The sequence below is a fragment of the Neolamprologus brichardi genome, chromosome 16 (genome assembly GCF_056152115.1).
Source record: "Neolamprologus brichardi isolate AB-2024 chromosome 16, ASM5615211v1, whole genome shotgun sequence".
Classification (NCBI taxonomy): Eukaryota; Metazoa; Chordata; class Actinopteri; order Cichliformes; family Cichlidae; genus Neolamprologus; species Neolamprologus brichardi.
Window position 1 is genome coordinate 27,753,001 of NC_142119.1, and position 13,324 is coordinate 27,766,324.

General features: G+C 38.7%; 1 protein-coding gene across 2 annotated transcripts in view; it reads left to right on the forward strand.

Moving 5' to 3' along the window:
• Positions 1–13,324, forward strand: part of bard1 (BRCA1 associated RING domain 1) — a 38,544-nt gene that overhangs the window by 17,031 nt on the left and 8,189 nt on the right. For both annotated transcript variants that reach the window (XM_006802349.3, XM_006802350.3), the window contains exons 6-8: positions 4,143–4,315; positions 12,431–12,563; positions 13,033–13,165. In XM_006802349.3, coding sequence (XP_006802412.2) covers positions 4,143–4,315; positions 12,431–12,563; positions 13,033–13,165 — 439 coding nt within the window. The remainder of the gene's footprint in view (positions 1–4,142; positions 4,316–12,430; positions 12,564–13,032; positions 13,166–13,324) is intronic.

A 13,324-nucleotide genomic window follows, 5' to 3' on the forward strand; every position in this document is an offset into this window, starting at 1 on the left:
CAGATTATTTTTTTATTTTGGTCTATTTCTCTTACAGTATGTGCACACCTACCAGGCAAAGCACAGGTGTCAGCCAAGTTCCTGAAAGTGTAAGACGTGAAATAATATGTTAGTTGTCTGTACAGTGTTATCAGACTAACAGAAATACAAAGCCCACACGACATGATACACTGAACTTATAGTCAGCAGGTTATAGAATAATACAGCACACCAACAGACACAGCAGCCATTTTATAATTCAAACTAATTACCTGAAGTATTTCCACTTATGTAAGGCTACTGTTAGACTGTTACTAGCCTTAACATTGCTGCTAGCGCTAGCATTCCGGCTAGCATTAGCACTTCAGTTAGTGTTAGCACTGCAACTATTGTTAGCACTGCAGCTAGCATTAGCAATGCTGCTAGCGCTAGCACTCTTACTGTTAAAATTGAGCCACAATGGCAATAATAAAGCTCATTTGTTACTTTTGTCTCACTGACTGCCAAGAAATATCACAGGAATATTCTTTTTGTCAGTTAACAACTGCTAAGGCTAATGTTAGCACTATAGCTAGCGTTAGCATTGTTGCTAGCATTAGCATTGAAGCTAGCATTAGCACTGCTGCTAACAGCAAAACGTCATAAACGTATATAAATGATAGCGAAGGTTATTCTTTCTTTTTTCTTTCTTTATTCTTTGAACTCTGTTGGACTTCATATGTGAGTTTAAATGTCAAACATGTATTTTTACCATCATAAAAATAAAACAGTGCAGTACTGAGTGTACTGTACTTACCACAGCAGAGAGCAAAGCGGAATAACAACAGTTGGTCCAGTGATGGGTTAAAAACAGATGAGGCGTTCAGGTGGTGCTTGGAAATTTGACCATCAGTTTGAACAGCAATAAATTGGTACTTTTTGCCCGAGTATAAGCGAATGAGTGACATACAGAAAAATAGGGCAACTGGCATTACATGAGCAAATAAAAAGTATTTCATCTTGAACTGTTTTGTGGGTTTTATTTTAAGACTACTCTAAGTGTGTTAGTGGGGAGATAAACTATACAGACTATAAACAGAGACATTAAATGAGATTAGATTAGTTAAACGTTAATTAAAATGTGGGAAAATCAACTACAGACAGGTAGATGCTGTGAGCTTTAATTATCCAGTCAGAAAGGATGATTTTAAAGTCATCAACTGACTCAAACTGCCCAGATCTGAAAAACCTGTGTGCCAATCACAATGCTCTCCTTAGTTGGCATATACTAACTACTGACAAACTATTAATCTGTGGCAAAACCCTGTCAAATCTGTCTTATTGTACCTATTGAAAAAGTTAATCTTACTACAACTGCTTAGATGCAGCAGACATTTTTAGGTTTAACCTTGGCAGAGTGAGTGAGAGAGAGCTCGTTAAGCAGGCAGGTGTGAGCCTGGTTGCTATAGTGACTGCACCCAATGGCTCCATACACACACACAGACATGCACCTCACTTGTGCTACTTAAAATGAACAGAAAAGTCAGCCCGAAACAAATTGTTCCCAAAAGAAAATGATAACTTGCATTGACAAAATTCTTTCACCGTGAGTGGCAGCAATGTCCAGTCTACCCAATTCTCAGTTTTCATGACTGTGGAGTTTATTATATGGACGTGGTGACAGTGTAAAGACACCCTGTACTTCTGATTTTCTAAAGAACTTTCTGAGCCATTTTAACATTAGAGTCTATGGAAGAGTTGGAAGGAGGAGGCTGTGCATTGGTGACATTTATGAAAGAACCATAACACCTATTACAATATTAAACACATTGGATGAAAGAGGACAGCGATGGCTACGTTTTGAGGGTAAAATCATACCTGTAGAGCAAACGCTGCAGGCACAGCAGCAGTTTTAAGAAAAGAATTTAAGATTAATTCCCCCCCTCCTCTCACTCTAGCAGTTGAGCTGTCTCACTCTAGGGCCAACATTCCGTCCCATACACACCCATTATAAACTCTGAAACGGCTGAAAAAAAGGATGAAACTTAAACTGGAACTGAAGAAAGAGTATGACAGATATTGAAAAGATAAATACAAGTTGACTAGTTGAATATCTTGGCTTCATTTTAAAGTTTGAATGGTGGCTCTATGTCAATGTATGTGGAAGTAGTTAGAGTTGAAAAATGAGGAAATTTAATGAAAATTTGAAGACTCTCCCATTGAAATACATGGAAAATTTTTGTTGAATAAAGTTGAATAATTTTAAAAATATAAATGTTAAAAATGAGAAAAATAGAAGCACACATGTCCAAAAGAAGAGGAATCTAATGGTATTTGAATGGTTTTTCTAAGTTGAACGGTTTTGAAGGAGATAGTCGGCGAAAAACGTACGGAATAGGAAATAATAATAATAAAGATTAGAAGAACAATACTGTGAATGCTTTTCAAGCATTCACACTAATAATAATCGGAAGTCTACCAAGAGCAGTGCAAATTGGCATGGGGTCACAAACAACCAGACCTGATAAGGTTACAAGTAATCTAGTAACAGCACAAGCACAGCTTGTTAATTGAATCAAACATAATACAAGAAAAGTTTTTAGCTTCTATGGATTTGTTTCTTTCAGGAAACACAAGCCCAGTGTAAGGAGAATGTGGTTGTAAAAGTCACAAAAAATGACAACAACCAGCCTCTGGAACAAAACTCTGATTAAGATTAAATAAGGGGGGAGGCACTTTTGCAGAAGTTAATTTTTTTTTATGTCAAACTCTGAAATCTGGTAAAACATTGTGCAGACACTAAATCGGAAATTTAAATATCATTAACCTGAAGATTTCTTTTGTTTTTAGTGTGCATATAAGATGAAGCTATGCGACACTTGAAAGTAAAGCCCTGCATGACTTCAGGAATAGGTCCAGCTTCCAAATGGCAGGGTGGCAGACCTTTTGTTGCTGCCAATATTGCATTAGTTCCTCTACCAGGGTTGACTTTTTCATCCTTCAAGATAGAAGAATATAGTTCTTTGAAAAGTAATATGTTCTGATGACACAAGGGGCTATTTTTGTGGTGGTACCTCCTCAGCAACAATCACAGGCATGTTATTTTATCAGTTTAACCTCAAGTTTCTGCCGCATGATAAGCTGGAAACGCCTCGACAGCTGCTCGAGACTGAGTGTGTGTTTGCATCTTTATTGCAGCACTTCATGTCTAGATGTTCCACTCAAACTTGAGTTTTCAATTTGAGTTTTGACAGTTTTCAGCTGATCATTCAAATTGCTACCAGTAAGCTTAATGCTAGAAATATTCAAATTTGTGAGTTTGTATATATGTGGGAAGGTTGGTAGCTATATGCCTCGATATGCTACAGCCACCATTGTAGTTTTTAACCTAGCCAATTGTAGAGCCAGAGCATTTCAGCTTGTTACATGTTTCTCTCTGTATTTGTGAAGTTTAGAACAAACAAAATGAAGCCGATTTCAGCATGCAGTTTACGAATCCATGGATTTGGTTCCAAACTGGGTGTAAAATAAACATTTGTCCAGATGGCCAGTACTACAAAAAACTTGGAAGTGTCCCAGCAATACATGAAACAGTTGTCACAAATAAGAGGCATGTTTTCATTTCTAGTCCCTGATGATGATGATGATGATTAAAATGATGATAGATGATGTATATTCTTCTTAATATTTGCTCATTCAGGTGGCAAATCATTTTTACAGTCATTGAGGAGAAATAACTGCACAGCCCTTGGCTTAATAGCTTAGACTACCTGACCCAAATAAAAATAAACTGGAACAAAAAGCCAGTTTCTTAATAAATGCCTTAGCTGCTCAAGTTATTTAAAGCATAATGCTGTGTTTAATCACTCTGCAGTTGTTTGAATGTGTCTTAATTGCATTTCTGGTGAAATTCTCAGGCTGAACTTTTAACTTTGTCAAATTAATCCTTTGCAAAGGCGAAGACTTAAAAACAGACGAACATTAAGGCACCCCTCTTCTTAATTTTAGAAAGCATAAAACTGGGGCAGGACATATTTATGCATACTTCCCAGATGCTATTACTCAGCAAGACTTATTTTGTATCAGTTTTAAAAAAAAATGCTTTATTACACTGTAAGATCTGAGGCATATTGTCAGATCGAAAAGAAGCAGTATAACTTTTGAGCTTTACTACTTTGTTTCAGCATGAAGCTTGTAACCTGGGTCATCTGGCAGTTGTGGAACTACTGGTCTCAATGGGAGCCCTCTTGAACACGCCTGGGTATGAGAACGACTCCCCACTACACGATGCTGTCAGGAATGGACATTCATCTATTGTAAAGCTACTATTGCAGCTTGGCGCCTCACAGAACGTATTGTAAGTTGCTTTAAGTGTTTCACAATACCGCGTTTTCATTTGGGTGTCCATTGTTACAATGACTTTGTTTTATTACACTGCAACTATGGCTGTACTTTTACAAAGTTTTCTTTTATACTTTATACCACACAAACAATGATGACTATGAATGATGAGGCCTCTACATCTAATGTGGGTCAGCGCTTCAGTCTTCTTGCAGCACAAGAGAAACTGAAAGTAGATTATTTTGTGCAACACTGTTTTTTGTAACAGTGTTTTAAGTTCTGACCTAAAGGCCCAATGAAAAGCAGTGGAGCTCAAAATCTCACTTTTATTTAAGTGCCATGAATGAGTGAAAACTAAAGCCCCACAGTTGTGAGGGCTGTTTATTTTTTGTTGAATTGTTTTTCAGTGGCCCGAAGGTTTGAAATGAAAACAAGAGTTTCTAGTCTTGTCTTCAAAGCCAAACTTTTAACCTAGTATTTAAACACATTTTGGCCACTTTTTAACTGCATTTACAACAAGATGGAAGTTATTTTTTAAACTCTTATTGGCAGCAGTGTCCTCTAGAGTAGTTGTGAAACCTCCTAATGGTCCCTCCTAATGTATCGTAGAGCCAGTGCACAGTGTGTGTTACCTGTTGAAGATATGTAATAAAATTAAGTTGAATTAATATTAAAATAAAATAAAAAATAGACTGCTCTTAAAAAAGGAGCACTCAATTATTCATAGTATAACCTAAAGTTGGTTAAACTTCAGAGCAATTCATCTTAATCAAGTTAGGAAGCATTAAGAGTGTGGAGATGTCATTGCAGTGGTTAATATTTAGATATTTTGCTGCCTGTAGCATCATCCGGCATGACCAGTTTGGCAGTGGATCAGTAATGGTCTGGGAAGGCATATCCTTGGTGAATGCCAGTTGAGTAGCACGGTCCGGGGTCGTGAGCACAGGTCCCACTAAAGGACGTCAGCACTTCATTCAATGTTTATGCAGTCTGTTTTTTGACAGTTTGGTCAGAAACATGTATAAAAGTAGCCAGCTGGAGGTTATTTTGCAGAACTGTGGCATTGCTCCTCATTTTCCTCCTTGCACAAAGGAGCAGATACTCATATGGCTGCTGATTTGTGCCTCACAGTAGTCTTTTCCAGCTCTCCTCATGTAATGGCACATATCTCCTCCATACACTTGAGAATATGCTGGCAGACACAGCAGACCTTCTTGGGATGGCTCATGTGGATGTGCCATCTTGAAGCAGAGTTCCTGTGCAACATGAATGGGCTGCAGGTACCATCAAATGCTACCACTAGTGAAAGAACACTAGCAAAAAGCAAAACTAGAGAAAAGTCAGTCAGGAGGGATAAGAGAAGAGCAATGATTTATGCCACAACCTACAAAATCATTCCCTTTTTCCCTTCTCGCCTCTCCTGTGCTTCCCTTGTCGTGTTCATTTGCACCAAAGCAGATCATATGGATTCACAGTGATTAATGCATCCTTACTGGACAGAAGAAGTTGAACTAACTTTGTGTTAAACTGTGACAATCAAGTCTTTTATTAAGCGTAAAAAACTTTTTGAGCAGTGTAGCTTGCTCAAGCACTTGTGATGACATTCATTTTGCTAAAAGTGAACTACAGTCCTAATTTAATTGTTGATGATGACTAAAACAATTTAGGCAATATGATATGCGATATGCTTTTTTTTTTTTGTGAATGGATAAAGAAAAAAAGTTAGAGAATCAATGCCTTTGACAAATTAAATCACAGCTATATAGTGTTCCTGGACAGAGACATCATCTTTTGATGGTATGATCTCTCATTGGACACACACACACACACACACACACACACACACACGCACACACGCACACACACACACACACACACACACACACACACACACACACACACACACACACACACACACACACACACACACACACACACTACTGAAGCATAAATCTCAAAAGAAACAGAACATTTACACCAAGTTAATATTTACTGCATGCCTATTGTGTTTCCTGGCATTACATCATTGTGGTGTTTCTGTCCTACTGGACCACTGCTTTTTTTTTTTCTCTCCCCCACTTTCTCAATAAATTTTCAAAGACTTGTTTCTCAGTCATCATACAAGACATTCAGCTTTTTGGGAGTTACATAGTACATAGGTGGACAGATGTAAAATCCAGTGCTGATTGTTTGTTAATCAGTTGATGCCATATGAGCTTTTCTGGCTTGTGGAAGTACATTGTCAATAATGAGGAAGGGAACTGACTAATCCTTATGATGACTAATTAATCAGACTCGGTACTTTGATCAGATGATCAGCTCTTTTACAGTCTTGTAATCAATGAATACCTATCATACTTTGTTTTTGTCTCATAACTTTGATTTACATTTGTTCTTTTTTGCCTTAATACTTGTATTACTTGTCTGCAAGGCAAAACGGGCAGGGATATTCTGTGAGGTTTTAGGTTTATTTTTTGAATGTCAGTACAGATGTAATTGTTTTCAGGTCAGCAAGCGGGTTACCACAATAACTGAAAGCACCCTCAGCATACTTGAATGTAATTCTAGGAACATTTAAAAGATCTACACCTGATGACCTGAGAGGTGTGATTGGGTTATAAACAGTGAGCCATTCACAGATGTGCTGGGGGGCAAACCATCGAAAGCTTTGTGAACTAATAAAAGGATTTTAAGAGTATTCCTTTATTGTACTGTGAGCCAGTGAAGTGAATTCAGTACTGGGGTAATATGGTCAAATTTTCTCTTACCTGGAAGGCCTCTGAGTAACCAACTGAATCATAAAGCCAGAATAAAAATGTCACAATTACCAGTGTCGTAGGCAGCTGTGAGATCAAGCAAGACTAAGAAAGAAACTCTGAGTCACTGTTAATCTCCATGTCATTAACTTTAGTACGAGGGTTTCTGTGATCCCTGATTGGTTCTTTAAATAAAGACTGTAAGTTGAAAGGTTTTATTTAAGAGGTTTTTTTTTTTTAATTAATATAATAGTTTACAACCTCAATATGTTTGGACTTCTCGGATAAAGAAAATGCAAGCCTTTGTTCTACTGGTCTGATCTCTGTATTGCAGTGTAATAAAACAGACACTTCAGTGTGAAATAATAATGCAGGCCTACATTAGACAATAAGTGAATCCATGAAGCCATGTTGGCATTGGCATCCAGAAACTGTTATCAATATTCATTCCTATTCAGGATCCGAGATCAATACAGTTCCTGTCCTAGCTTCTCTTCCCTACCATGCAGAATCACACACATGCACAGAGGACACAAACTAAGACATCTGCCAGTGCAGTCCCTAATGGACTGACTGGCACACAGCTCGGGGTTTAGAGGCACAGATTTTGCAGATCTTCGTTTTTCCTCCGTTGATGTTTGTGTGCAAGTAGAGCTTGAATGATTCAGCTGCATTTTGTTGTTGTTTAGTCACAGTTCTATAAATCACTTGGTGCCAGACTCCACTTTATATCTAGCTCAACTTTTGATTAATCTGACTGAAGTCTGAAATGCTGAAGGAAGTCTTAAAAGAGACAAACTATCAATTGAGTACCTTTTAATATATTCAAGCGATATCTGCTTTGTCACAACATGTATTTTCTGAGACCGCTTTAAAGTATGAGCTTCTAAATGTATACCAGGGCAGGACATCTGTACACTTAAGAGGAGGCCTGAAGAATTTTGCTTAGCATACAATAAGCTTTTAGATTTCACTGTTTATGTTTAGGTCAATGCAGTGTGAAAATAAATTTGTACTAATGAGACATGGGGAACAAGGTACCCGATATATTTAAATTGACTAAGTCGTAATGACCACATTAAGCCGGAAGCACTGAATCCATACAGACATTAATTAACATCACCTGGAAGCCTTGTACTAACATGCCATTGGGTATAATTAAATACACAGGTGTACGACAAACTAGCAATGACATTTATCAAATGCTAGTAATTAGTCATTACATCACTCTTTGTCACGCTTTACACTTACAGTATAGGATATAGTATATATATATATATGTATGTGTATGTATGTATGTATCCATACAGTTTATATACTGACTTTTTTTGGTTTTATACAGATTTTTGTCATTTTAATATAGCTAAATTAAAGTTAATTAAAATTAATCATATTAATGTTGTTTAGATATTTTGCACTGAAATTATGATGCAGGTGCACAAGTATGATGATGTTAGTATCGGCAAGCCAAAAACTGGTGGTTATAAATCATTAAGGACTACAGTAATACACCAATCAGAAAAGTCAGGAAGATAGCAAACAATGTAAAGAATGCAGGTCACAGTGTTCCAAAAACAGCTTTTCAGCTGTTTTAATGGGACGGAAGGTAATTCATCATTTTTGTTAGCCCTCAAGGAGACAGTCTGATTTGGTGAGTTGAACTAAGTGTGAAAAGAAGCTTTGCTTGTTTACAAGAAGACCTCAGAGGGCACCTTTGACATGACAACTTCCAGTTAATGGATGTCATTTTCTTGCTCTTTGAAATGTACTCCATAATGCATAGTCTTTTCAGTTGCATTCTCTTGTCATAACAAAGTGCATTGCTCCGATACTGTTTTGGCTTTTATGCACTGGACTATCGTTTTTGTGCAGTTTGAAATATTGTTAGCAGTTTGAAGAAGGGTGTAGCTAAGAGCATCAAGAAAACTCTTAAAGCTGTACTCGACATGATTTGTGATTATGGTTTGGTGTTAATGAAGGGCATTTGCAAAAAATAAAATAAAATCACAGTGCGGTACTTTTAAAAAGTTAAGTGGAAGTGTTTGGGAAGTCTAACATAGCAGTGTTGGCTGTAAGGTGATCTAAGCAACAGGACAAATTTCAAAGATGGAAATTTAACTAATTATCTTGGATTTGAAAGAAAAAAAAATACTGCCTCTTCATTTCACTCTTCATACTTGCTGCTAATGCGATTTTGGGCAGAAATGGTTTAAACTGTATAGAAACTGTAGATACCAAGTAAGGCTTTTAAGGTTTATATCAAGAAGTAGATGGGTTAAAAAGCTTTTATCAGTGTTTGTGTTGTTTTACCAAAATGGACTTAGGAATGAAAAATGTGTTTTGTAGAAAGGCTCAGAATGTCAGGGATGAACCATTTGTAGCATGCAACACATTTTATGTATTCAGCTCATAAATGAAAAATGGTTGCTGTGGTTGAAAGGATCCACTATAACTTGAAACTTTCTAGGATAACCTACCACTATACCTGTGACTATATTAGATAGTCACAGGTATAGTGGACGCCTACTAGAACCACCATCACCTTCCACCCACTTGTGTGCTTGAGCAGCGGCCTGTGGAAGAGTATTTGTGACTTTACCTCCTTCTCTACTTTTTGTTTTATTTGTGGATATTCTTCTCACGTGCTGCTGCTTAAACCAGCTTGTGTGTGTGCGTATGTTTAAGTGTCAGGGACATTTTATGTTTGTTTGTATTTGTGTGCATATGGAGCTGGGGGTATGAATCCAAATGAAATATTTTATGGACCAGTGGACCTATTAATTGTCCCCCAGGTGTTATCTTTGCTGACGCCTAATCTTTTAGAGACGACCTGCTGGGCTGGGTTCTTCTTTGTCTCCTTTCCTCCTCCTGTGCCTTTCGTGATTCCTTTCTCTGCCCCCCTTTTCATCAAGGTGACCCAAGTCTTGTTTCATGCAGATTTCTCATACGTAAAGACGCATACTTTAAAGCTGTCCCCTTTGTAACCAACGGAGGCTGTTTCATTGTCTTTGAGTCTCTGCACATAAGTGCTTTTTGAGATGCAAAGCCTCCATTAGGCACGCTGTTCTAGAAGGTTACCATGTATCAAAACGAAAACACATTCAGTATGCAGCCTTTTGATATTAATTGCTTTGCATTTAGTGAGTGTTATGATGTGACGTATGCTTGAAGAATAGGACAGACTTCAGCTTAACCTTATATCGAACTGTTACACACTAGCGAGTGAATGACACACACTGTTGCACAGAGTTCACAGAGCAAGCAGGATGTGGCATTGCCAAATAGGTTTTTTTTTTTTTTTTTTTACATCTATGTAGTAGCAAATATTTGAAACTGAATTTGCACAGATTGGGAGTAAATGATGAAATGGGGCGATGATTTGAAAACACCATCTCCTTAAAAACTTAAACTAAAACAAGTATTAAAAGGATCCTTTAAAAGGTACGATACTGTGGATGGAGCCTTCAGAGCAGGTTCCCAAGACTCTAGAGCTCCTGGCTAAGGAAGTGCAGCCAGCTGAGTCTGAATCATTTTTATAATAATATGCGTTTACAATATGAGATGATGAGATGAGATAGCCTTTATTTGTCAGTTGCAGGTCTTTTGCCCACAACCGAGATGACAGACCTTGCCGACCGTACATACAATACACAAACATCACATTGGGGAGACAGGTCAGGCTAGGTAGCGAGGAAAAAAAACATTGAAATGTGTAACACAAAAGGATAATACAGGAATGCACAGATATCAACACACCATAGCACAATAAACACAGACAAGCAACATGGGAAAGAGTTCCAGTGTGTACATCTGATCTGGGACCGCTGCAATCTTTCGACTGCGCCTCCAACTGACCCGATGTCCACATCAGAGGGGAGGTAAGCGTTGGAGGTGGCGTTGGATCCGGGGTAGGGAGGGTGATGCGTCAGTGAGTGCTTATCAGTATCAGTATATGTATGTGTGTGCGTGTCGATAGTTCAGCTGAGACAGTGTCCTTCGCCCTGCCAGGCTAAGTAAACAGTCTTCCAGCCAACCCAGGTGGCCTTGCATGGAATGGGAAGGAACAGACTAAACACAGTCGTTATCAGGGTGTTTTGTTCAGCTCCGGCCTTGTAGCTGGCGCCGAGAGGGTATCCGGATGAAGTGATGTTAATTTTTTACTTTAGTGCAAACAGCTCATATGAATTTCAAAGCAGTTCTACAGTCCGACACTGGTCCCATTGGAGAGCCGCGAGCTTCGCCATACTTGCTTTCTGTGATGTTGTCATTTCTTGTGCTCAAGGAGCCGATTTCTGAGAACTCACGGCAGTGTGCCTCCCCGAGATGTCATCCAATTTTGCGCCCAGAGATGTTATTCCGGGCTAGCCCTTCCGAGATGTATCCAGTCTGCAGTCAGAGATCTTATTCTGAGTATTCACAGCAGCCATAGCCTCTCCAAGATCTTATCCGTGGTGACTCAATGAGCCCATTTTGAGAAACTCACGCCTCTCCCATCGTTCCAATCCCAGCAGGCAGCCTTGTGGGGGTTTGAACAGCCGGTTCCGCTTTCTTAATTCTTCGATAAGTCAGGGCCAAGCCAGCTCCGATCCGCCAGAACCCTGTTACCATGGTTCTGAATAGGTAGATATCTTCAGCACTCAGGCTCACCCAAGCCCAAACTTCTCGTTGAGAAAGGGGTGTCAATTGCATTTAGGGACCAGTTGATCCAATCCATAATTCCTCTTTTAGGTTTTAGAGAACAGACTGTGAGAGAATGTTCCAGGGAAAATACGAAAAAAACCCACGAGACTAGACAAGGACATAAGCAGGGAAGATAAGGGAGAGGAGAAAAAGTGCGTCCGCCTCCTCCGAGAGCCAAAGAAGAAACTTGAGAACTTGACTTGACAATATTGCATGTAATATATTTTCTTGGGCTGTTTTTGTTTCCTAATGGAAATTTACTAGGGCATTGCTCATTCAAAATGTGACTGTAAAGGTATATCATGACTTACAGCTTTCTCAAGATGAGCTTATACAAACAACATGACTGATTAAAGTGCAAGCTGAACCACTCATCCAAATGACTTCAGACTCAGCACTTCACTTCCTTGGATCCCGAGCAATGTTCCTGTGAAAAACAACTGTCTATTTAATGCTTGCACTGATCCATCATGACTAAATAACCCACAAGAGATGCAGGATTACACAGCAAAATATCTTGTTGATGGTGGTGTTTCCTGGGATTTAGATTTCGTGTGTTGACATATTTTTCAGTGTTAATGTGTCTGACCTTCCCGGTGGTCACCAGATGGTCTGCAGCACTGCAAGTGAATAAATATATAAGTGTGTGCATATTGTTAGATACTTACACCTTTTATCTTTGTTCCTCTTCATAGAAATCTGTATGGAAAGCGGCCTGCAGATTATGCAGTGAGTCTGGAGATGCTGGAGATTTTCCAAGAAGCCTCAGAAGGAACTCAATATGCAAATGCTCGTATATCTCATAGCCCCTCAGCCAGTCTCTCCGTGGTATGTCGCCATGATGTGAATAGCCCTTTTTCCCTTGAAATGATCAACTCTGGAGCAGAGTTATTAGAATGACTACGTTTACTCATATTGCTTAAAATGTTTTTGATTCATCTTCATTTCAGTTAGTTTCCACAGTGGTTTTCTCATTTCAATTTAGTTTTTATCAGTGTTAGTTAAAATTTGTCTGTATTATGTAATGGTTGGTGATTGTCAGGGTCAAGATTTAAGAAGTTAAGAACAATACAAAAATGGAACATGGCAATGACCAGTGCCTCCTGAAGCTGGCTGTGTTGATTAATTGGACAAAATTAACAGATACTAAAGGCAGAGATATTTCCAGTCATTTTTTTTTCTGGAAAATTATCTTTTTCCTACAGTTGGTTTTCATTTTCAGATTAGATTTAGTGAACCATACTACATATTCTTGCATTAAAAGTCTCAAAACCTTTTAAATTTCTGCTTGTTGTAGGTAAATGACTGTGTGAGGAGGGAACAAACCATAGTGCTTTTGTCCAGCAAGCTCTCACCAGCTGAACGGCATCAACTGGTCAAACTGGGACAGCTACTGGGAGGGAGGATGGCTGACACATTTTCTGGCTCAGGTATTGTTTGTTTGTACTCCAGGGGATCAACGTTCCAGTCCAAGCCCCTTACAATACTAGCTGCATGACTGCTTTCAGCATTATTGGTGATGGGCTCTTAACAGCATCATGAATTAAATGCAACTGCCAGCGAACTGCTTGTACAGAAGCTTGTTTAAC